The sequence below is a fragment of the Theropithecus gelada genome, chromosome 14 (assembly GCF_003255815.1).
Source record: "Theropithecus gelada isolate Dixy chromosome 14, Tgel_1.0, whole genome shotgun sequence".
Classification (NCBI taxonomy): domain Eukaryota; kingdom Metazoa; phylum Chordata; class Mammalia; order Primates; family Cercopithecidae; genus Theropithecus; species Theropithecus gelada.
In genome coordinates, this window is record NC_037682.1 from 81,234,123 (window position 1) to 81,260,483 (window position 26,361).

At 36.0% G+C, this 26,361-nt stretch overlaps 1 protein-coding gene across 1 annotated transcript in view; it reads left to right on the forward strand.

Moving 5' to 3' along the window:
• Positions 1-26,361, forward strand: part of TYR (tyrosinase) — a 113,552-nt gene that overhangs the window by 31,882 nt on the left and 55,309 nt on the right. Inside the window, exon 3 of the mRNA XM_025356739.1 lies at positions 18,370-18,517. Coding sequence (XP_025212524.1) covers positions 18,370-18,517 — 148 coding nt within the window. The remainder of the gene's footprint in view (positions 1-18,369; positions 18,518-26,361) is intronic.

Sequence of the window (26,361 nt, forward strand, 5' to 3'; positions counted from 1 at the left end):
TGTCCACTATTTATGTTATTGTAAAGTAAGAACAAACGTAAGACATTTTGCTCGACTTTCAGTTTAGTTTAAATTCTTGCTTTGGGAGAGTTTCCAAGATGACAGAATAGGAACAGCTCTGGTCTATAGCTCCCAGGGAGATCAATGCAGAAGATGAGTGATTTCTGCATTTCCAATTGAGGTATGTGGTTCATCTCATTGGGAGTGGTTGGACAGTGGGTGCAGCCCATGCAAGACGAGCCAAGCAGGACAGGGTGTCACCTCACCCGGGAAGCACAAGGGGTCGGGGAATTTCCCTTTCCTAGCCAAGGGAAGCTGTGAGTAACCGTACCTGGAGGAACAGTACACTCTTGCCCAAATACTGCATTTTTCCCACAGTCTTCGCAACCAGCAGACCTTCTATGCCTAGCTCGGCAGGTCCCGTTCCCACGGAGCCTCGCTCACTGCTAGTGCAGCAGTCTAAGATTGACCTGGCATGCTGGAGCTTGGCAGGACGAGGGGTATCCACCATTGCTGAGGCTTGAGTAGGTGATTCTATGCTCACAGTGTAAACAAAGCAGCAGGGAAGCTCGAACTGGGTGGAGCCCACTGCAGCTCAGCAAGACCTACTGCCTCTCTAGGTTCCACCTTTGGGGGCAGGGCATATCTGAACAAAAGGCATCAGACACCTTATGCAGAATTACATGTCCCTGTTTGACAGTTCTGAAGAGAGCAGTGGCTCTTGGAGCAGTGTTTGAGCTTTGACATCAGACAGACAGCTTCCTCAAGTAGGTCCCTGACCCCATGTAGCCTGACTGGGAGACACCTCCCAGTAGGGGCTGACAGACACCTCATACAGGCAGGTGCCCCTCTGGGACAAAGTTTCCAGAGGAAGGATCAGGCAGCAATATTTGCTGTTCTGTAGCCTCCATTGGTGATACCCAGGCAAACAGGGTCTGGAGTGGACGTCAAGCAAACTCCACCAGACCTACAGCCGAGGGGCGTGTTAGAAGGAAAACTAACAGAAAGGAATAGCATCAACAACAAAAAAACAGGACATCCAAACCAAAACCCCATCTGTAGGTTACCAACATCAAAGACCAAAGGTAGATAAAACCACAAAGACGGGGGGGAAACCAGATCAGAAAGACTGAAAATTCCAAAAACCAGAATGCCTCTTCTCCTCCAAAGGAACACAGCTCGTCACCAGCAAGGGAACAAAACTGGATGGAGAATGAGTTTGATGAATTGACTGAAGTAGGCTTCAGATGGTGGGTAATAACAAACATCTCCGAGCTAAAAGAGGATGTTTGAACCCATTGCAAGAAAGCTAAAAACTTTGAGAAAAGGTTAGATGAATGGATAACTAGAATAACCAGTGAAGAAAAGAGCTTAAATGACCTGATGGAGCTGAAAACCACAGTACAAGAACTTCGTGACACATACACAAGCTTCAATAGTGGATTCGATCAACCAGAAGAAAGGATATCAGTGATCGAAGAACAAATTAATGAGATAAAGCAAGAAGATGAGATGAGAGAAAAAAGAGTGAAAAGAAACAAACAAAGCCTCCAAGAAATATTGGACTATGTGAAAAGACCAAACCTATGTTTGATTGGTGTACCTGAAAGTGATCAGAGAATGGAACCCAGTTAGAAAACACTCTTCAGGATATTATCCAGAAGAACTTCCCGAACCTAGCAAGGCAGGCCAACATTCAAATTCAGGAAATACAGAGAACACCATAAAGATACTCCTTGAGAAAAGCAACCCCAAGACACATAATTGTCACATTCACCGAGGCTGAAATGAAGGAAAAAAATGTTAAGGGCAGCCAGAGAGAAAGGTTGGGTTACCCACAAAGGGAAGCCCATCAGACTAACAAGGGATCTCTTGGCAGAAACTCTGCAAGCCATAGGAGAGTGGGGGGTCAATATTCAACATTCTTAAAGAAAATAATTTTCAACCTGGAATTTCATATCCAGCCAAACTAAGCTTCATAAGTGAAGGAGAAATAAAATCTTTTACAGACAAGCAAATGCTGAGATTTTGTCACCATTAGGCCTGCCTTGCAAGAGCTCCCGAAGGAAGCAGTAAACATGGAAAAGAACAGTCAGTACCAGACACTGCAAAATCACACCAAATTGTAAAGACCATCTACGCTATGAAGAAACTGCATCAATTAATGGGCAAAATAACCACCTAGCATCATAATGGCAAGATCATATTCATACATAATAATATTAAACTTAAATGTAAATGGGCTAAATGCCACAACTAAAAAACACAGACTGGCAAGTTGCAAAGTCAAGACACATCAATGTGCTGTATTCAGGAGACCGATCTCACATGACAAGACACACATAACTTCAAAATAAAGTGATGGAAGAAGATCTACCAAACAAATGGAAAGAAAAAAAAAAAAAAGGCAGGGTTGCAATCCTGGTCTATGATAAAACAGACTTTAAACCAACAAAGAGCAAAAGAAAAAAAGAAGGCCAGTACATAATGGAAATGGGATCAATTCAACAAGAAGAGCTAACTGTCCTAAATATATATATGCACCCAATACAGGATCTCCCAGATTCATACAGCAAGTTCTTAGCGACCTACAAAGAGATGTAGACTCCCACACAATAATAGTGGCAGACTTTAACACCACACTGTCAATATTAGACAGATCAACAAGAAGGATATCCAGGACTTGAACTCAGCTCTGGACCAAGCAGACCTAGTAGACATCTACAGAACTCTCCACCCCAAATCAACAGAATATACATTCTTCTCGGCACCACATCACACTTACTGTAAAATTGACCAATAAACACTCCGCAACAAGTGTAAAAGAACAGAATCACAACCAACTGTCTCTCAGACCACAGTGCAATCAAATTGGAACTCAGGATTAAGAAACTCACTGAAAACTGCCAACTACATGGAAACTGAACAACTTGCTCGTGAATGAGTACTGGGTAAATAACAAAATGAAGTCAGAAATAAAGGTGTTCTTTGAAACCACTGAGAACAAAGACACAACGTACCAGAATCTCTGGGACACATTTAAAGCAGTGTGTAGAGGGAAATTTATAGCACTAAATGCCCACAAGAGAAAACAGGAAAGATCTAAAATTGACACCCTAACATCACTATTAAAAACTAGAGAAGCAAGAGCAAACAAATTCAAAAGCTAGCAGAAGACAAGGAATAACTTAAGATCAGAGTAGAACTGAAGGAGACAGAGACACAAAAAAACCCTTAAAAAAAAAATCAATGAATCCAGGAACTGGTTTTGTGAAAAGATCAACAAAATTGATAGACCACTAGCAAGACAAATCAAGGAGAAAAGAGAGAAGAATCAAATAAATGCAATAAAAAATGATAAAGGGGATATCGCCACCAATCCCACAGAAATGCAAACTATCATCAGAGAATACTATAAACACCTCTACACAAATAAACTAGAAAATCTAGAAGAAATGGATAAATTCCTGGACACATACACCCTCCCAAGACTAAACCAGGAAGAAGTCAAATCTTTGAATAGACCAATAACAGGTTCTGAAATTGAGGCAATACATAGCCTACCAACCAAAAAAAGTCCAGGACCAGATGGATTCACAGCCAAATTCTATCAGAGGTACAAAGAGGAATTGGTACCATTCCTTCTGAAAATATTCCAATCAATAGAAAAAGAGGGAATCCTTCTTAACTCATTTTATGAGGCCAGCATCATCCTGATGTCAAAGCCTGGCAGAGACACAACAAAAAAAAAAAAAGAGAATTTTAGGCCAATATCCCTGATGAACATCGATGGGAAAATCCTCAAATTACTGGCAAGCTGAATCCAGCAGCACATCAAAAAGCTTATCCACCACAATCAAGTTGGCTTCATCCCTGGGATGCAAGGCTGGTTCAATATATGCAAATCAATAAATGTAAATCCATCACATAAACAGAACCAATCACAAAAACCACTTAATTATCTCAACAGATGCAGAAAAGGCCTTCAACAAAATTTAACAGCCTTTCATACTAAAAACTCTAAATAAACTAGGTATTGATGGAATGTATCTCAAAATAATAAGAGCTATTTATGACAAACCCACAGCCAATATTATACTGAATGGGCAAAAACTGGAAGCATTCCCTTTGAAAACCATCACAAGACAAGGATGCCTTCTCTCACCACTCCTATTCAACATAGTTTTGGAAGTTCTGGCCAGGGCAATCAGACAAGAGAAAGAAATAAAGGGTATGGTATTGGAATAGGAAGGGAGGAAGTCCAATTGCCTGTTTGCAGATGACATGATTGTATATTTAGAAAACCCCATTGTCTCAGCGCAAAATCTCCTTAAGTTGATAAGCAACTTCAGCAAAACCTCAGGATACAAAATCAATATGCAAAAATCACAAGCATTCTTATACACCAATATTAGACAAACAGAGAACAAAATAATGAGTGAACTCCCATTCATAATTACTAAAAAGAGAATAAAATACCTAGGAATCCAACTTACAAGGGATGTTAAGGACCTCTTCAAGGAGGACTACAAACCACGGCTCAATAAAAGAGGACACAAACAAATGGAAGAACCTTTCATGCTCATGGATAGGAAGAATCAATATTGTGAAAATCGTCATACTGCCCAAGATAATTTATAGATTCAATGCTATCCCCCATCAAGCTACCACTGACTTTAACAGAATTGGAAAATCTACTTTAAAGATCATATGGAACCATAAAAGAGCCTGCATAGCCAAAACAATCCTAAGCAAGAAAGAACGAAGCTGGAGGCATCATGCTACCTGACTCCAAACTATGCTACAAGGCTACACTAACCAAAACAACATGATACTGGTACCAAAACAGATATATAGACTAATGGAACAGAACAGAGGCCTCAGAAATACCACCACACATCTACAACCATCTGAACTATGACAAATCTGACAAAAACAAGCAATGAGGAAAGGATTCCCTATTTAACAAACGGTGTTGGGAAAACTGGCTAGCCATATGTAGAAAGCTGAAACTGTATCCCTTCCTTACACCTTACACAAAAATTAGCTCAAGATGGATTAAAGACTTAAATGTAAGACCTAAAACCATAAAATCCCTAGAAGAAAACCTAGGCAATACCATTCAGGATATAGGCATGGGCAAAGACTTCATGACTAAAACACCAAAAGCAATGACAGCAAAAGTCAAAATACACAAATGGAATCCAGTTAAACTAAAGAGGTTCTGTGCAGCAAAAGAAATATCATCAGAGTGAACAGGCAACCTAGAGAATGGGAGAAAATTTTTGCCATGTATCCAACTGACAAAGGGCTAATATCCAGAATCTATAAAGAACTTAAACAAATTTCCAAGAAAAAAACAACCCCATCAACAAGTGGGCAAAGGATATGAACAGACACTTCTCAAAAGAAGACATTTAATGCAGTCAACAGACATATGAAAAAAATGTTCATCATCCCTGGTCATCAGAGAAATGCAAATCAAAACCACAACGAGATACCATCTCACACCAGTTAGAATGGCAGTCATTAAAAGTCCGAAAACAACAGACGCTAGAGAGAATGTAGAGAAATAGGAACCCTTTCACACTGTTGGTGGGAGTGTAAATTAGTTCAACCATTGTGGAAGACAGTATGGTGATTCCTCAAGGATCTAGAACTAGAAATGCCATTTGACCCAGCCATCGCATTACTGGGTATACCCAAAGGATTATAAATCACGCTACTATAAAGACACATGCACACATATGTTTATTGCGGAACTATTTACAATAGCATATACTTGGAACCAACCCAAATGCCCATCAATGATAGACTGGATAAAGAAAATGTGGCACATATACACCATGGAATACTATGCAGCCATAGAAAATGATGAGTTCATGTGCTTTGCCGGAACAAGGATGAAGCTGGAGACCATCATTCTAAGCAAAATATCACAAGGACAGAAAACCAATCACCACATATTCTCACTCATAAGTGGGAGCTGAACAATGAGAACACATGGACACAGGGAGGGGAACATCACACACCGGGCCCTGTTTGGGGGTGGGGGCCTGGGGGAGGGATAGCATTAGGAGAAATACCTAATGTAAATGATGAGTTGATGGGTGCAGCAAACCAACATGGCACATGTATACCTATGTAACAAACCTGCTCATTGTGCACATGTACCCAGGTATAATAAAAATAAAATAAAAATTATTGCTTTGGGAAAAAATAAATGGCTACATCCCATTGGCTTTAAAAATTTGAGTCTAAGCAATCCATTAAAATAATCTATTTTAACTTAAATTTTTTTTATAGATTTAGGGGTACAATTGTGATTGTGTTGCACAGATATATTGCCCAGTGGTGAAGTCTGGGCTTTGAGTGCACCTGTCAATCAAATAGTGTTCATACTGTTACTAAGAAATGTTTAGAAATGTCATAAGAATCCTACCATTTTTGGAGAGAGATCATTAATACTAAAGACACAAGACCCTCCATAAGTCATTTAACTTCATACAGCTCATGTTTTTTATTTATAAAGATAGTATTTCTGTTCTATCTCTGTTTATGTAAGTATCAACTAAGATAATGTTTGTTAAATATAGAAAACCTCTGTTACTATATTATAATAAAGAAAATAATTTTTAGGATGTATATAACATACTAGGATTTTGGTATCTTTCATCAATAATGTTAATTGAAACCATATTTATTTTTCTTTCTCATCATGTAGTAAATTCAGATTTTGTGCAGTGAATGACTTCACTTACCAATACAAGGTGTGAAAGCTTATGAATCTGGAATTGTGACTTTAGTGTATAAATAAACAGAAGAAAATGCACTAAGAAAAAGCATCAGATTTATAGGTGATATACTTAAAGGATGGCAGTTAAGCAGAGTAAGGAATATTACTGTATGTACACTAAAAGCAACTGTGGCTCAAATTGTTCCTTCTGAGTTTCTATCTGCCATTCATTTCATGGAATTTTGCTGAATTAGCCTATTTCACTTTCTATTAAGTGGGGCTCACTTTATGGTATTGAAAACCCAAGGCTGAGGTTGACTGATTGCCTGAGCTCTGGAGTTTGAGACCAGCCTGGGCAACATGGTGAAATCCCATCTCTACTAAAAATACAAAAAAAATTACCCAGGCATGGTGGTGCACTCCTGTAGTCTCAGCTATTCGGGAGGTCCAGACAGACTTCCATCTCCCCACCGCCACCCCCCCAAAAAAAAAAAGAAAAAGAAAAGAAAACCCAAATAATATGCCTTTAAAGAAACAGAAGTTGATTTTGCTGTTATGAAATGACATGAAGTTAGATCTTCAAGATCTAGTAGTGCAATTCCGTCATCCTTAACTCATAGCTTCCATCTCTTAATCTTCATCCTAATGTTTTCACCCTAATTGAAAAGGTGAAAGTGGGCAGAATAGTGAATTACTATTTTTCTTTAAAGGAATTATTTAGAAGTGTTTCTTATCATGATCAAACAGACATGGTAACATTTAGCTTAAACTGGAAGATGTTATCTCGAACCAGTGGCCGTGTGTCCAACAACATTTAGATTATTTATTAGGAAAAAAAGAAAAAAATAGTATTTGTGAAAAAAGTAGTAGTCTTTGCCACAATCTTTTACCCGTGTTTTGTAAAATATTTGAAATAAAAAGCAAACACTCTTACCATAATGTTCTGTCACAGTGTTGTTTTAAATTTCATGTAAAACATTAGTTCTATAGTAAAAATAAGTGTTTCTACTACAGTAGAAATATAGTAGAAATGAAGTGTTAAAGTCTCTCTAACTCTAGACCTTTTAAGTTATTAAAATTGTGAGCATTTATTACTATATCACTTAGGAAGTGGAACGTATTAGAGTAAGCAATGCTACGCAGTGTAACAAATGCATGCCAAAATCTTAATGGTCTAATCCAATAAAAATGAATTTCTTGCTCATACAAAGTCCAATTTGCATGTTTCTGGTTGGTGAGTGACTTTTCCTATGGCTATGTTAGTGAGTCTACTGTCCCCCAATTATCTGACGTATCTTCTCCATCTTCCTGGAGACAGAGTATGAGGATGTATGAAGAATTGTGAGAAATATATAGGCCAAGCCTTGAAGTGGCCCACCTACCTTCTGCCCACATGTCATTGACCACTACTTATTCACAGGGCCACATATAAATGTGACGTTGGTTGTGCATCCAGGAGTTAAGGGAAATTGGTTTTTTGAACACCGTGAACGGATATGTCTTGGGTCTTTCTGAGTCTCTTCATTGTTTTATTTTTCCCTCTAGGATCCAGTAATTCCTGAACTTTAGTTCTGGTCTGGGCTGGGATGCCTCATTTTCATTGAGGCCTCAATTCTTAACTGTGAAAGAACAGATAATTTTCTCTTTCTTACCATTGCTTACTTGCCCTACTCTTTCTGAAATAGTTTCCAATGTTATTCCATTTGCTACCACATGGAAAAAGGTCATGCTATTCTGTTTTCCATAATCATTATATATTCTTCTTTCCCCATGGTATTTCCCAAAAATTTATTCCATGTTTTACGGGTGAATAATTATTTCTATTAACTACTTTTTTAGAGTGAAGAATCACCTATCTCTTTTATCCTAACATCTACTGTTATCTCCTCCATGCTGAACAATGCAAAACTATTTTTCATGTAGGTCGTTCAGGGTTTTGTCTCTATTCACTTAATCATTCCATCAGGAGACTATTGAGAGAAAAATCTATAACATAAAAACGTAAGGGTCAAATTCAAAGCCATCATCAATCTTACTCAAAGACATAAACCTTAGAACATTATGGGAATCTTCAAAAGTTAACTTAATTGATTTTAAAATTATGCCGGCAACTAAAGCTACATGTTTTAGAAAGAGAAATATATGCCTCATATTTATTGATTAAAAATCATTTACAGAGTATCTACTATATACAGATACTTTGCAATATACTAAGAGTAAATAATGACAGATTCTGCCCTCTTGAAACTTAGTATAATTAAGAACTAGATTGTGAAAAACTAATTATAATCCAAAGAAAATAAATGATTAAAAGAGGCAAATATAAGTGTCATTAAATGAAGGAACCTAACCAAATATTTCTTGTCAGAGAAGTTTTTATTGTTGATCTGATATCACCAAGAATGAGCTGGAACAGTTTCAGTAAAGTACAAAGAAGAAAAGGAGGAAAATTGACAAATGCTTTCCTATATCTTTACAAAATAAGCTTACAAATTACCAGATAGCCTCTGTAATTAATAACAACTGTTAACATCACTACAATCCTACTTTTCTAAACACCTTTCACATCCATTATCTTAATTATTCCTCTTAAAAGTCTTATGCCATATTTATTATTAAGCACAATTTATAAATGAGGAAACTGAGATTCTGAGAATTTATCTAACTTGACAATGTTACAGAGCTAACAGGTAGAAAACTTGGATCATTAGCAAGGGAGATCATATCCTCAAGTGTTCCAAATAGAAAAGCCAAGTTTTAGATGCAGTTAGAGAGAAGTGGTTAAGAGTTGGACTACCTGGGTTTAAATTCCAGCACTATCACTTACTAGTTAAATGACTTTTGTAAGAATAACCTGCCGTTGCTTGAGGCTCCTCACTTACAAAGTGATGATAATCACAATACCTACCTCATATGTTGTGAATATTACATAAGTCAGTATTTGTAAATTTCTTAGAACCATCCTTTTACTGCAATAGTAAAAGTTCCTTAAAATTACTGTCTTGCATGCTGATGCACACACTGTAATTTTCAAGCCCTATATAGAAACCAAATTCTAAATAATAGACTAGTATTTGAGACTCAAACTGGACAAAAATTGTTTCAGGAAAATATTAATCCCAAATTAAGCTTACATCCAAAGTGTAAAGAGCAGCAAAGAGCAGCAGAATGATATAATGATTTTTTTTTTTTTTTTTTTTTTTTTTTTTGAGACAATCTCACTCTATTGCCCAGGCTGGAGTGTGGTGCTGTGATCTCGGCTCACTGCAACCTCCGTCTCCCAGGTTCAAACGATTCTCTTGCCTCAGCCTCCTGAGTAGCTGGGACTACAGGCATGTACTACCACCCCTGGCTAATTTTTATATTTTTAGTAGAGAAACCACGTTGGCCAGGCTGGTTTTGAACTCCTAACGTCAAGTGATCCACCCATCTCGGCCTCCCAAAGTGCTGGGAGTACAGGCGTGAACCACCATGCCCAGCCTGACAGAATGCTTTTAAAAGCAACCTTTAGGATGAAATTATATCCTTCTACAAATTCTTACAATCTAGTAAAAAAATTAAATTTGATAAGAACAAAAATTAGGCAAAAGTATGTGGGCATTTGGTCTTATACAATATCTTGGTGACACTGCCAAAAATTCTTGCCTTCTTTGATACTTAATAGGAGTCTGGTTGATCCAGTCGACCATGTGCCCTGGAGTCCTGTGATAGGAAGCTGATGAAATTTTCATCCAGAGAGTAAGAACCACCATGATAGGGCCTTTTCTAACCCAAGAGAGTACATTACGAAAAAGCTGGGTTTCAGCTTTTTATCCCAATGGATATGACAAGAATTAAGGGAAATAAAGAGACTATCATAACTGGAACAGAACATCTATTGTCTATTTTAAATTTTATTGCAACTAATGGCTTTATATTAACTGAAAGAATGTAACAGAATAATTAAGAGCAAAGCTTGGAAGTTTGGCAGATAATTGGCCGAAATTCTGACCCTGCTACTTATCTGCTTGTATTAGGTCATTCTCACATTGCTTTAAAGAAATACTTCAGACTGAGTAATTTTTTTTTTAAAAGGGTCATATTTACTCACAGTTCTGTAGGCTGTACAGGAAGCATAGTGCTAACATCTGCTTGGCTTCTACGGAGGCTGAAACTTCTAATTACGGTAGCAGGCAAAGAGAGCACGCCTCTTATATGGCCCGAGCAGGAGCCAGCGTGAAGCGTAGCAGGTGTCACACACTTTTAAATCATCAGATCTTGCGAGAACTCACTCACTATTGTGAGAACAGCATCAAAGGGATGGTACTACACTATTCATGAGAAATTTGCCCCATGATCAAATCACCTCCCACCAGGCCCCACCTCCAAAAGTGGTGATTACATTTCAACATGACATTTGGGCGAGGACACATATCCAAACTATATCATTACTGAATAATCTTAGATAAACCACATATCCTCTTTGGGCCTTAGTTTCAACATCTGAAAGTTGGTTGAATAGTATCTTCTTTACAGAGTTACTATGAAGATAGCTGGGCGTGGCAGGTGCCTGTAATCCCAGCTACTCAGAAGACTGAGGCAGGAAAATCGCTTGAACCTGGGAGGCAGAGGTTGCAGTGAGCAGAGATCGTGCCACTGCACTCCAGCGCCTGGGCAACGAGAGCGAAACTCCATCTCAAAAAAACAAAACACAAAAACAAAACAAAACAAAACAAAAAAAGAGTTACTATGAAGATGAAGTTCCATAAAAACTTAAGGAAACACATTCTAGCACCTACCACATAGGAATAGAAGGTGTAGTAATAGCAGTAATCTTTGTTGTAGAGAGGTAATTAAGTAGTAGAGAAAACACAAACCCCGAGATTAACAAGTAGAGAAACCCACTTAAAATAATAAACACCTTAATAACACAAACTTTATTGAATTTATAGAGATGACTTATGATTCATTGTGATTAATCATTGTCTTTGTGCAAACAACGGAAAGAATGAAAGCAGCTGTTTTTGAACCTTATTGTGCATTAGAATCACTTGGAGAACTGGTTAACACATGTGATGGGTCCCCACTTGACTTTCTGTTCAGTGATTCAATGTTAGGGCTAGAGGATTTGTATTTGTAACAAGTTTACATGGGATGCTGCTGATTCTGGGACCACATTTTTGAAAACCACAAAATACGTGGAGTGTTTGTGCCCTGGGCTATGCTATAATAATTACATAGTATGAAACACTCATGCACCACTGCATTTGCTTTGTTACTCTATTCCTCATAATCAAAGAAATCTCCTGAGTCAAAAGTATTTTCTAATAAACAAAAATGTTAATTAATTACATTTATGGCTGTAGAGCTAGCACTTTGAGCAAACTGGAAGTTGGTTGAACATTAATGCTTCTCGTGTATCTAGGGACGTGCTTAGATCCAAAAATGTTTTTTGATCTGCAATTGTGTATTTCTTCTGTAAGTAGTTTAAATTACAAGCCTTTTCAAAGTATTCAGCCATCAAATACAGCCTCCTAAAACCATTGTGCGTAACCTTTTGTAGCTGTGTACTTAATTCCTCAATCAAGTTGCACATTAGGAGAGTAAATTGGAGGAATATAAGTCAGTGGGTCTAAAGTCACTTTTAAAAAAATCTTCAGATGCACTAATATACATTTTCTATCTTCTTTTTATTTCCTTTTCTCCAGTTCTATCTCTGAAACACTATGAAATGTTAAAATAGGTTAAAATGCACTTAAATGAAATTCACTAAATTAAATGTGCTCTGTTCTTCTGAAGATTTAACTACACACGTTTTCACATTTCAAACTCTTAACAGGTGTGATTAAAGTGCAACATCTGTAACTCATCTTCCTAAACAGAAAAATATGGAATTATATGAGGTGATATATGTGCCAATGCCTAGCCAGTGACTGTTACAAAGTCGTTGCTCAATTTCTTACTTTTCAAAGGAACATGGAAGAGTTACCAGTAAGAAAATATGTGAAGGCATAAGTTTATAGTGTAAGATTTTAAAGGTAGAAACATTTTTGGTGTCAGAATATAGAAGGTGAAAATTTCACACCAAGGAAATCATATATCCAGAGGTAAAGTTTTTGAAGCATGAGCTCAGGTTTAGAGAATGGAGATCAATTTAGCTTAATTTAGTGCAGTGCAACCCTGGTCACATGTTAGAACGACCCAGAATGGTTTTCAAACTCCAAGTGCCTGAGTCCCATTCTAAACCAGTTATATCTGAATCTCCAGGTGTGAGAGATAAGCATCAATATTAAAAAGAAACAAACATAAACTTTTCAGAGTGGTATTAGGGAAGAAAAGAGCAAAAAGAGATCAACTAGTTGAAATTTTCTATTGTTGGGGGCCAGGCACAGTGGCTCACACCTGTAATCCCAGCACTTTGGGAGGCCAGGGAGGGTGGATCACGAGGTCAGTAGTTTGAGGCTAGTGTGGCCAACATGGGGAATCCCCATCTCTACTAAAAATACAAAAATTAGCCGGGCATGCGGCTTGCGCCTGTAATCCCAGCTACTCTGGAGTCTGAGGCAGGAGAATCTCTTGAATCTGGGAGGTGGAGGTTTCAGTAAGCTGAGATCGCACCACTGCACTCCAGCCTAGGCAACAGAACGAGACTCCATCTCAAAAAAAAAAAAAAAAAAAGAAATTCTATTGTTGCCATTGATCTGAAACTGGGTTTATTAATTTCGTATAGGAATGTAACTTGCAAATGTTAAGGCATAACATAATTTGGGGGAACTCTTACTGCCCTTCACAAAGAACATTGAGCTATTTTGGCATCTGTGACTAACAATGTCCCTACTGGCTCATTAAAATTTCTTTCCATGGAGAATTCCTGGACAAGGTTGAGATAATAACACATTTTGCACCTTGCTGTAATTTGGTAGCTAAAACCGACAAGTCCACAAATTCATTGCAGGGGTATAGTGCAAAGAAATTTCCAAGGGTAAGTCAGTACAGACACTACCCAGCAGTATATGCAAACAGGAGCACAGGTATTGGAATCAATGGTTCAGATCATTGATTCCCCAATTACTAGCTTTAATTATTTGTTACTTAACTTCTATAAACCGTAGTTTTCACATTTGTAAAATTGAGGTAGTGATAATATTCATATCACAAGTAGCCCTGAGATTCAAATGAGATTATTTACATGAAAGATATTTGAAAAGCTGGATATATATGGGCACTATTTTGGGGTACCTAGAATTTCCTCTTTGACTTATTCTTCCAAAATTGAGTCAAATCTCAGACAGAGAAGCCACTGAAGTTGGAGTAATTATTTCTATTTTTTTTTCAAGTTGACTTTACCAACCAAGAAAATGAACTCTTTAAAAAGATAAAATAGAAAAGAGTTTTTCATATTTTTAGATTATTTGTCATTCATAACATTTTCTCTGTTTTGTCACTTGACAGGTGCCAGAGTAGAGCTCTCTAAAATTACCTTGTAGGTTTTATGGAAATTCTCTCTCCTCTTCCCAATCTCTGTGGGATACATAAGTGAAAGATTGAGAAGTATTTTATATTTGTTTATCTTTTAAATATGAAGATGTTCAAGTCTCTGATTTCAATTATCAAAAATCAAAATAAACAATTTGATCTCTAATTCTGAGGTGTTTCTAGTCTATTTGAAGAGACAATATATACATAGTTTGTTTAAAATTGTTAATATAATAAAACTGTTTACAACTGTTTATATTAATCTGGTATGTATTAAAAGAATCTTGGTTCAACCTGGGGCTTTATGTTATTTCTAAGCACATATCACAATATATTCTGACAAACTCTGTGTACTTTTTCTTTAGCTGTTTTTTTTTTTTTTTTTTTTTTTCTTAATAATATTAGAGGCTTTTCTCGATGTGACATCTGTCAGGTCAGTATAGTAGTGAATAATGAAATACTAGCCTGGCTGAAAACGCTCTTAAAATGTCAGTCCGTTCTAGTTCCTAAGACACCTAAGAGCACCTGACACAGGATGTGGACAGTCAGCAGCCAGGTTTCTACAGAACAATTAAGTTCAGGAAGGAGGGAGATGCGTGATGCTAGAGTGGTACCTAATGGTGTGGAGTTGCAGCAAAAGATACAGTTTTGCATTGGGAGTGCACCATATTCTTGGTTAGCAGCACCCATTTATCACATGCAACATGATTAGAGAAATAATAGTTACTACTCAGGGAGTATTCACTTTGCACCAGATCTATACTAGTTGCTTTTATACCTGTTATCAAAATTAATCCTTGCTACCAACTGATAAGTGGACATTATTTACTTCCTCTCTTACCACTGAAGCCCCCAAAATATAAATAACTTGACAAGGATTATACTTCCAGTATGTAACATAGAATGTAAGCCAAGTTCTACTCAGTTCTAAAAATCTTTTTTACAGCAGTATCTTCAAAGTGGCATAGATACACTACTGCAGGTTCACAAAGACTTTCTAAGGGGTAGCTCATCCTTCCAAGTATACTTTTCCAAATGAATCTTATTGAGAAGACTCCTGAAGATTCTCCTTCACCCACTCTCCTTTCAAAATCTCCCTTCTCCGATGTTTCAGAAGAGCCTATCTTCCACCTATTCTGAATTCATTTGCAATACAATCTGCTCCCAGAATGGGAAAAACTTCCACAGTGTTTGACAAGTGGGAAATCCAAAATATTTGTGCTAGTATTGCCAACATGTATAACTTCAATTACTAGGCAACAAACTTCTTAAGAGTTGAGTAGTTTATAAATAAATTCATCATTTGTGAAATTGCTTTTATCAAATATGTTTTGCTTGAGTTGTCAGTTGATGGATCAAATTGTAAAAACTATTTTTTTGCTGGATTGTATCTTTATTAGCTTATTTAGCTCAAATGAGTTCTAAAAAGTAAGTAAAATTTGTATAAAAAATTTCTTTACCCTTATCTACTTATTTATAAGAACAAAGTTTCCTGGCAGTTATTTATTTTTTAAAATTTAGAATATACTTGATATACCTATTTTTGTTACAGAGAATTTTGGCAGGCTGCTTATTATTTTCTCTTTTTAAAATTTATAAATAAAAGTTGCATATATTTATGGTGCATCACATGATGCTTTGATGTATGTATACATTGGGAAATGGCTAAATCAAGCTACTTAAAATATCTGTTGCCTCACATACTTATTTGGGTAGTAAGAACATTTAAAATCTACTCTCTTAGCAATTTTTAAGTATACCATGCATTGTTATTAACTATAATCACTATGTTGTGTGATAGATCTCCTGAACTTATTCCTCCTATCTAACAAAAATTTTGTATCCTTAGACTAACATCTCATTAATCATCACTAATATGTTTTAAATAATTTAAGCAAAACATATATAACATTTAAATATAATTGTGTAGACAAATAGTATGCAAATACAAGTTCAAGTATAAAAAGGTAACTCCAGAAAGTTACAGACTATCAAAGAAGAGTTTAAGTTGTTTTTGATGTGGATGATGGTATCAAACAATCATGGTGGATACATTTTTGGAAAGTAATAATATATGTTCATTTTAAATTGACACTGTTTGCAATATCCTTGTATTATATCCTCTGAAACTATTTATGATTATGATTAAAACAATTTGATAGTACAGTAGGAAAATTATAGTTAACAACAATTTATTGTATATTTTTAAATAGTTAGAAGAGAAGCTTTGTAAGATTCCCGACACAAAGAAAAGATAAATGATTGAGGTGATCGATATTCCGATTACTCTGGTATGATCATTATACTTTGTACATTATAGGCATCAAAATATCACATGTACCCCAAAGATATGTACAATTGTTAAATACCAATGAAAAATAAAAAAATTAAAAAATTATTTAAAATTATTTTAAATTAAAAAAATCAGTTTGGGACCTACTTTAAAAAGTGTGAGAGTGTAAGTGGTTTTAAATTTTTCATTTGGTGCTACTCAAAGATAAAATCTTGAAAACAACTTCTATGCAGAACATTGTCCTCAGTGACATGATTTATTGCTACATAGCAAAGGAAGTAAACCATTGTATTTAGGAGCATAAGTTCTATACTAAAACAGGTATCTGCTCTAACCTTAACCTCCAACTTGTTATTTTACCTTAGACAAGTTCTTTGCCCCCTCTAAGCCCTTTTTCCCGTTTCTATAACAATGGAGGTACTTAATTGGTCAGATCTTTCTAAATGTCACATAAAATTATGTCAAGATCTAGAAAAATCTCTACACAGATTGTCATGTATATATATATTCACAGAAGTTGTCATAGACAAAACTGTATAAAGGAGAGGGGCATGCATGTTCTTAGGCTACTCTTTCAGAGGGATCACGGATTGATATGGTCTCCCAGAATGAATAAAATAAGTTCAAAAGGAGGTAAAAGGAGGGAAAAACACAACTACCTGAAGGGGCAGAAACACTATGAGCCATATTAGTGGGAGAGCACAAGGCATGTGATGCAAAAATTAAGAACTGCACATTTAATAAGGAAGAGATTGCCAATAAAATAGTTCTACTTGTATGAAATAAAGCTAGAACCTCCCTGCCTAAATCCTAATTTTTTTCACTGTTTCTGATATAACTCTGGTTTACATTACAATCTTATTCACAATTTCTGCTTGCTTGATATTTCTAAATTCTGAATGACCTTTGTCATGTTCCCCCAACTTGGTTCCTGTTTACAATTCAATTTTGTTATTCAAACTTCTTTTTCTGGTCCTAACTCTCAGTTTTGCCTGAGTGGGCACAAAAAGTCACCTTCCTCTTCCTCTTGTTAATGGGCATATGAGAGAGAACATAAAATTCCAAGAGCTCATATCTTAGCGTCTAATTGATACGGATTAAAATCCCAACTCTACCTGGGTAGTTTGGTAAACTCAGAACTTCTCTGAACCTCAGTTTTCTTTGAATAGGGATAATAATTTCTCACCAACACAGTTACTGTAAAGATTGAAGAACATATGTCACAATAAACATTTAGCATACTCAACATTTAGAAAATAATAGCTCTTCTTAAACATTTTCCCATTATTACTGATGCTGATGTAATAAACAGAAATATTTATTGGAATTCTGATTATTTTTGAAATGAATGTTTTGTAAAATCAAACACATTATGAACTGATATGAAAGATGTTCCTGTGAAAGAGGAATTGAAATGTGAAAAGTCACAAATTTTACGCTTTCTCTGGAACCAGAAACCAAACGTAAAGTATTCTCCAGAACTGGAAAGCAAGGGGATACATAACAGTCTGAAAAGATCTGCTGTGAGTGTTGTTACAGACTGAAGTGAAAGTGACTGCTGGTTATTATAAAATGTTCCTATGACTTGTGCATATTGAAACAGAAATTATAGGCAGAAGGAACAGGAGGGAACACAAACTGGCTCAGCCTCTTTTATCTGGTTAAGCAGTCTATTTTACCCAAATTGAGGCCATTTAATTCCACAAATATTTATTGAATACACATTGGGTATCCAGAATGTAAAGAGTCTCAATGAGGAATGAATTTTATTTTTGATTTTATATTGTGAATTGGGCTTTAAGTTATAGTTATAAATCAAATGGGATAATCACTTGGGTTTTTAGTCATTAAAGTAAATTTTTTTTTCATTTTTTTTACTGAACAGGATTTGCTAGTCCACTTACTGGGATAGCAGATGCCTCTCAAAGCAGCATGCACAATGCCTTGCACATCTATATGAATGGAACAATGTCCCAGGTACAGGGATCTGCCAACGATCCCATCTTCCTTCTTCACCATGCATTTGTTGACAGGTTGGTTAATATTTCTTTATAAAGTATGTGCTCATTGGATTTAAATAGAGGGTGCCTATCAAGTGTGATTTAAGTTATTAAATAAAAGCTAAGAAGTTATGGTAGTCTATTGTCTATGTTCAGGTTGTCCCCAAAACAGACCTTAGGCTAAGAATTTGCATGCAAATGTATAATAAAGAAAGTGTTTATAAGGATACATTAGTAAGAAGGTGGATTAGGCAAGATAGAAAAGAAAGAAAAGCAAAATAAGGGTACAATGTCAATTGAAATCCCAGACTCCACTAGATCTTGGTAGAATGTAAAGTATACCCTAGTTTGTCCTACCGAAAGAAAAAGAGATGAGTCTTTGGACTTCCACACTAAATAGCCATTGGCTACAGGTTGCCCTGAGGTAGGGGACGTAAAACTCTTAGGAGCTTGATTCCAGATATGGCCCCAGTACCCAAGGGCAGCCTTCTAAAGGCTTCAGGAGAAAGTGGTTAAGAGCAAAAAATGAGAAAGCAGGGGGATGGACACACAGAACTGATATAGGAATTTAAGGCCATGTGGGCCTGGCACTAACCTACTACATCCGTCATCAATATATCTTTCCTTCTGGAAATTGTATTATTTCTTCTCTTTTTGAACCTAACACACTCACATATAAGGAAGTACAAACTGATCTCTTCCACCAGCCTGAACAGTACATTGTTAATTCTCCAGACAGAGTGCACTATGGCCCAACTGTCCTATTTAATGTGATTTAATTCTCTTGGAGCTTTTATTCCCCTTATTAACCCTCTTCCATTACATGTGTAATGTCTTAGACATATTAAGTTTTAGACTTAATTGTAGGTGATGATAGCAGAAAAGAAACTGTTCAGAGGAAGGTCAGCTGCCTACTCTTGAAATTTTTCAAGAAGAAAGGAGAAAATAAAGCATCAAATCATGACTGACAAATGCTGTGGAGTGTTCTTTGTTCCCTCTATGGTAATTTTCTCACCAGAGTTAATGCATAAAGGGCACAGATCAATACCTGCCATGAAGATAATACTATCATCCTCTTGGGTAAAAATAAGAGGACTTTTTTTCATGTTTTAAAGATAAGGAAACTGAAACTGAGAATTAAGGATTTTACTTAATTTATCAACATCTTCTCTTCACTCATGTCCACAGGAACATGGACATAATATCAAATAAGAAAATGACCATTATCCAGGAAAATCATTAGGCAGATTTTTATTGGCTTCATGGCAATTCTCATATAATGAGAATTAAGTAACAGTCTATGTTAAGTTTTATTCAGAAATCAGTGTATAAGAACATGTATGAACACCAAAATGTTGGTGCCAATACCAACATCACAACCACCTATACTCATATATAAGAGAGAAAAGCATAGTGCTGGAATAAAATGTTACCAGAAAAGATAAATTGAACGCTTCTTAAAGAGTCATTTTTATATCACTTTTTGGTGTAAATTTTTGCCATTTTTAATCTCTAGAACTACTCAGTGAACTCTAAAGATAAAGTATGACTACTCTTGCCACCTCCATTCAATATAGTATTAAAAGTTCTACCCAATTAGCAATTAGGCAAAAAAAAAAAAAAAGAAAATCTATCAAAATATGAAAGGAAGAAGATGTTGTTTCTGTTTACTGATGATCTGACCTTATACACAGAAAAGCCTAAGAATTAACAGGAAAACTGTTAAAACTGATAAATTAAGTAAACTTGCAAGATACAAATGCAACGTACAAAAATTGGTAGTGTTTCTGTACAATAACAATGAACTATCTGAAAAAGAAGCTAAGAAAACAACCCCATGTACAACAGCATCAAAAAATAAAATACTTAGGAGTAAATTTATCTAAGAAAATGAAAGACGTGTACACTGAAAACTATAAAATATTGATATAAGTAACTATATACCACAAAAATAAATAAAAAGATATCCTCTATTCATAGATTAGAAAAATTAATGTTGTTAAAATTACTATACTACCCAAAGAAATTTACATATTCAATGTAATCCTATCAAAACACCAAGACATTCTTTACAAAAATAGAAAAACAGTCTTCAAATTCATATGGAACTACAAAAGGGCCTGAATAGCCAAAACAATTTTGAGCAAAAAGAACAAAGCATTGCATTCCCTGATTTCAAAATATATTACAAAACTATAGTAATTATAATGGCATGGTAATGGCATAAAAGCAAATTTACTGTTCATTGAAACAGAATTGAGAGCCCATAAGTCAATCCAATAATTTTGACAAAGATGCCAAAAACAATGGGGAATGACAGTCTCTGCAATTAGTCATTTGGGGACAATTGGATATCCACATTCAGCAGAATGAAATTGGACCCATATCTAACACTATATCCAAAACCAATTCAAAATGAATTAAAGACTTAAACATAGGGATTAGAAATTGTGAAACTGCAAGAAGAAAGCATATGGTGAAAGCTCCAAGACTTTGGTCTGGGCAATGATTTTTTTGGATATGAGCCCCAAAACATAGACAACAAACACAAAAATAGACAAATGGGATTACATGAAACTAAAAATCTCCACGCAACCAAGAAAATAATTAACATGATAGACAGACAACCTACAGAATAGTAGAATATATTTGCAAACCATACCTCTGGTAAAGGGTTAGTATTAAAACTATATAAAAAACTCAATTCAATAGTTAGAAAACAGAAAAACTAATTTAAAAAATTGGGCACAGGATGTGAATAGACATTTCTCAAAAAGAAGATATGCAAAGGTCCAACAGGTACATGAAAAGATGCTCAACATCACTAATCACCAGGAAACACAAATCAAAACCACAATGAGATAATATTAATATTATCTCACACCTTTTAGAACAGTTATTAATAAAAAGACAAAGACAAGCAGTGTTAGAGACTATGTTTAAAAAAAAAGGGGGGGACTTTGGGAGGCCAAGGCAGGCAGATCATGAGGTCAGGAGTTTGAGACCAGCCTGGCCAACATGGTAATACCCCTTCTCTACTAAAAATACAAAAAGTAGCCGTGCGTGGTGGCAGATGCATGTAATCCCAGCCACTCGGGAGGCTGAGGCACAAGAATTGTTTGAACCTGGGAGGTGGAGGTTGCAGTGAGCCAAAATCATGCCATTGCACTCCAGCCTGAATGACCGGGTGAGACTCCATTTCAAAAAAAAAAAAAAAAAAAGAAGGAATTGTACACTGCTCATGGGAATGTAAATTAATATAGTCATTTGGGAAAACAGAGCAGTTTCTTAAAAAATTAAAAATAAAACTATCATATTATTTAGCAGTTCCACTCCTGGGCATATATCCAAAGGGAAATATATCTGAACTTCCAAGTTCATTGTAACATTATTCATATAAGACAAGATACAAAACCAACCCAAATATTGATAATGATGGATGGATTAAGAAAATGTGGTATATATACACAATGGAACACTATTCAGCCATAAAAAAGGAAAACCCTCTCATTTGCAACAACATGGATGAACCTGGAGTTCGGTATGTGAAATAAAATGAGTCAGGCACACAAAAACAGAAACTGCATGATCTCACTTATTTGTGGAGTCAAAAGAAAATTTAAACTCCTAGAATTAGAGAGTAGAGGATGGTTACCAAGGGCTGGTGCTGGTGTGGGTTGGAGGGAAGTTGGCCAAATGATACAAAATTTCAGTTACGTATAAGAAGTAGGCCAGGCGAAGGGCCTCATGCCTATACTTCTAGCACTTTGGGAGGCTGGGATGGGTGGATTGCCTGAGCTCAGGAGTTCGAGACCACCCTAGGCAACACAGTGAAACTCCACCTCTACTAAAAATACAAAAATTTAGCCAGGGATGGTGGTGTGAGCTTGTGATCCTAGCTACTCAGGAGGCTGAGGTAGCAGAATCGCTTGAACCTGGGAGGCCAAGGTTGTAGTGAGCTGAGATTGTGCCCCTGCACTCCAGCCTGGGCAACAGAGCGAGATTCCATCTCAAAAAAAAAAAAAAAAAGGAAGAAAGGAAAAAAAAAAACAGAGTAAATTAAGAGATCTGTTGTACAGCGTGATGACTAAATGTTTTAATGTTTTAATGGTACTTTTTTGCTATTCAGAAGTTATTCCTTTTCATATGGTTTCTTTTTAATTCAGTTGTTTGTTCATGGCTTTAAGGTCATGAACATTTGTTTCTTATACAGTAGTATTGTCTCTAAAAAGAGTGAATTGCTCTAAATCTCTAAGTTCCTTTCTGGACTTTACAACTGGATCATCTCTTTTTTTTGAACAAATGACAGTAATACATTAGTACAGTTGCAGGTCTTTATTGGGATTTTTAGTTACAGCTTAATCATGCTTTTAGTTATGATCAATAGGTAAGTTACAAATAGAGAAGTTCAATTTATAGTTAAAATTATTTTTCTCCTCTATTCAGGTTAAGGTTTGACAAGGAACTCTAAGCTGTTCTCAGGTTTGTAAAAACAAACAAACAAACAAACAAAACACTCTCTGGCGTGGAGACGGGGTTAAAAAGTTTGAGGAGGCTGAAGACTCCGAAAGAAAGAATAGGTTGAAGAGTTGTTTATTCTGTGTCTATACAAATATAAGATTTGGGAAAAACTAAACACAAGGGCATCTGGGTTGTTAAATCACCCTAACACTACAACAGTCATCAAGCAAAGCTGATGGTGTCTGTCAATGCTCTTCAGCTTGGATGATAGGGAGAAAGTGTAGAAAGTATGAAGAACTGGCCGGGCGCGGTGGCTCAAGCCTGTAATCCCAGCACTTTGGGAGGCCGAGGCGGGTGGATCACGAGGTCAGGAGATCGAGACCATCCTGGCTAACATGGTGAAACCCCGTCTCTACTAAAAATACAAAAAACTAGCCGGGCGTGGTGGCGGGCGCCTGTAGTCCCAGCTACTCGGAGGCTGAGGCGGGAGAATGGCGTGAACCTGGGAGGCGGAGCTTGCAGTGAGCCGAGATCGCGCCACTGCACTCCAGCCTGGGTGACACAGAGCGAGACTCCGTCTCAAAAAAAAAAAAAAAGAAAAAAAGAAAAAGAAAGTATGAAGAACTATTTAAGAACATACTAAGTTCCAGGTCCTGTGACAGGAATTTTTCATATGTTACTTCTATAGATGTGACCTGCCTCAGGATGAAATGTCTGCCTCCTACACTTAAATTACCCTCCTATGTACTCTTGACTACCCTGTGCATCCTCATCATGCTGTACTCTGCTTACTTGCCTGTTTCCTTAACAGTGTTCCCCATTAGTTCTGCATGGATCACATATAGTTTGTTCATAGTTTGATTTCTAGGACCTAGCAAAATGTCAAGAAATCTGATATGTGTCCAATAAATATTTAAGCCCTTTAAATATTGTATTCAATCATTCATTCACATTTATTAATTCAATGAATCTGTTCACTCATTAATTCAATTAGAAAATATTCATTGAGCTCCTGACACTATACTAGGCAATAAGGTTATAGCAGTGAACAAAAACCTCAAAAGCTTAAGTTATTATTAATATTATTTCATTTAATTTTCACTACAATTAACTAAAATTGTATCACTACAATTATATAAAGTATTGCAGTTCATTTGTATAGATGTTAATATAATTTAATATATTAATATTGTATTTTATATATGTTATATTACTATTATATATTTTAGTAGATTATGTATTATATTACTATAATATATATTATAGTATATATTATATATAATATATTTTTCATATTAATATAATAGTGAAATTGTCTCATTAAAATTATGTAAGGTATTGCAGTCCATGTTTATAGATGAGAAAACTGAAGATAAAGAGAAAAAAAATTCAGTTTTCTTTAAATGAATTCTTTAAATGAACCAGCTTTTGAACACAGATTTTTTGAGGAATTTAAATCACATTACAATGTGTCCTGCCGTAGATGATATTATAAATATTTTGGCATAGTGAAGAACATGGAAAGACCCAGGTATAGATATATTTCTGAAGAAGATAAAGATATGTTATTATTTCAGAGAAAGATGAGTGTCCGGGATAAAATTTCAGAAGGGACTTCTTTGGCTCTTTATTGACTTTGTTTTTTGGGTTTTTTTTGGTTTGTTTGTTTTGTTTTTTGAGACGGAGTCTTTCTCTGTTGCTCAGACTGGAGTGCAGTGGTCTAATCTCAGCTCACTGCAACCTCCACGTCCTGGGTTCAAGTCATTCTCCTTCACCTTCCCGAGCAGCTGGGATTACAAGCACCCACCACCACGCCCAGCTAATTTGGATATTTTTTTCGGTAGAGGCAGGGTTTCACCATGTTGGCCAAGCTAGTCTCAAACTCCTCACCCACCTTGGCCTTCCAAAGTGCTGGGATTATAGGCCTGAGCCACCATGCCCGGCCTCTTTACTGACTTTGTAGCATATAGACCTACTGGTGTGGAAGGACTTTGGTGAAGGTGGTCATTTGGACCTTGGAGATTAACTGGAGGGTTCTGTTCTGACAACTAGCATTTCAGAAATTTTTCCATATAGCACAATGTGTCAGGAGTGGTTAATGCAGTGTGGGCCAATGAAAGAAAACTTTTTTACATTTAGAATCTGTTAATTAGTATCCCTGGGAGTTCAGATAAATCGTGTAGCTTTTTTGAGACTTTTCTCCATTGCTAAAATGGGAGTCTCTAAAGAGGTCCTGACCAACTCAGAAGTTACAGAAATCAAAGAAGATATGAATCTAAATGTTCTCTATAAACAGTAGGGAGCATAGTGTGGTAATGAATTAAAGAGTCAGAGAGACCTCGACTCAGATGAGTCAGTTAAGCACTCAATCACAGAGCCTCTGCTCTATATAATGGATATCACATGATACTATCTTTGTCAGGGTGTTGGGAGTATTTTAAATAATACTTAGCTGATACTGAATAATAAGATGTTACAATAATTATCATTCTCCAAAAATTTGAACACCTATTCTTCAAAAATTATGTTATTCTCAAAAGTTTATAGGTTTTACATGATTCCAGAGTGGGCATGGCAAAGGAATACAGTGCTTTATTGGGGCTTAGAGGTCCCAATAAATTGATCTAAATGTTACAGGGTAGTGTTAGTATTAATGTTTTAGAAGATTCCGTTTTATTGTTTTATCTAGTCATTCTACATTAATTCAATAAATACTTATTTAGCATGTGTGGGCCACTCACTAGACACTTCAGCTTCTGCATCCTTCCTAAACAGGCTTGTTAATGTACATAAACTGGGAGTTCCACCTATACTTATAAGTCAAGAGGTAGTTCAAGCATCACCTTGTCAGTGCAGCTTTCTCCACTTCCCCAAGGCCCTTACTCCAGTCTTTTGGGTCTCCAAGAATTTGGGGGTTGACCTTTTATGTCAAGCTTAAGACATTGTGTTAGAATTGTATTATTATGAATTATAATTGTCCAGTTTACTTAGCAAGATCTTGAATTATAATTTCATCTCTCATTTTATCTATCACATCTTTGTATCTGTAGTTTTCTGTGCTCAGGGTAATTCCCAGCACACAATATTTAGTTTAATTAATAAAGTATAACAATGTCCAACTGCAGTGTGTTAACTAGCAAACTGGCTAAGAAATGTAGTTGAAATATATTCTCTGCTGTCGTTTCTCAAAGTAAACTATAAATACATTTAGTGAACTCTTGCATACAATGGAAAATTCAGTAACCATTAAAATGATGTGTATTTATAATTGTTGGGTTTTAAAATATTTGTTAATTATTATTAAATAAGGAAGAAAGGTTATAGAATAAGATATTTAATAATATTCCATTTCAAAAGCATATGCATGTGTATTCAAATGCAAATATATCTATTAATAGAGGTGAGAAGGGTATAAA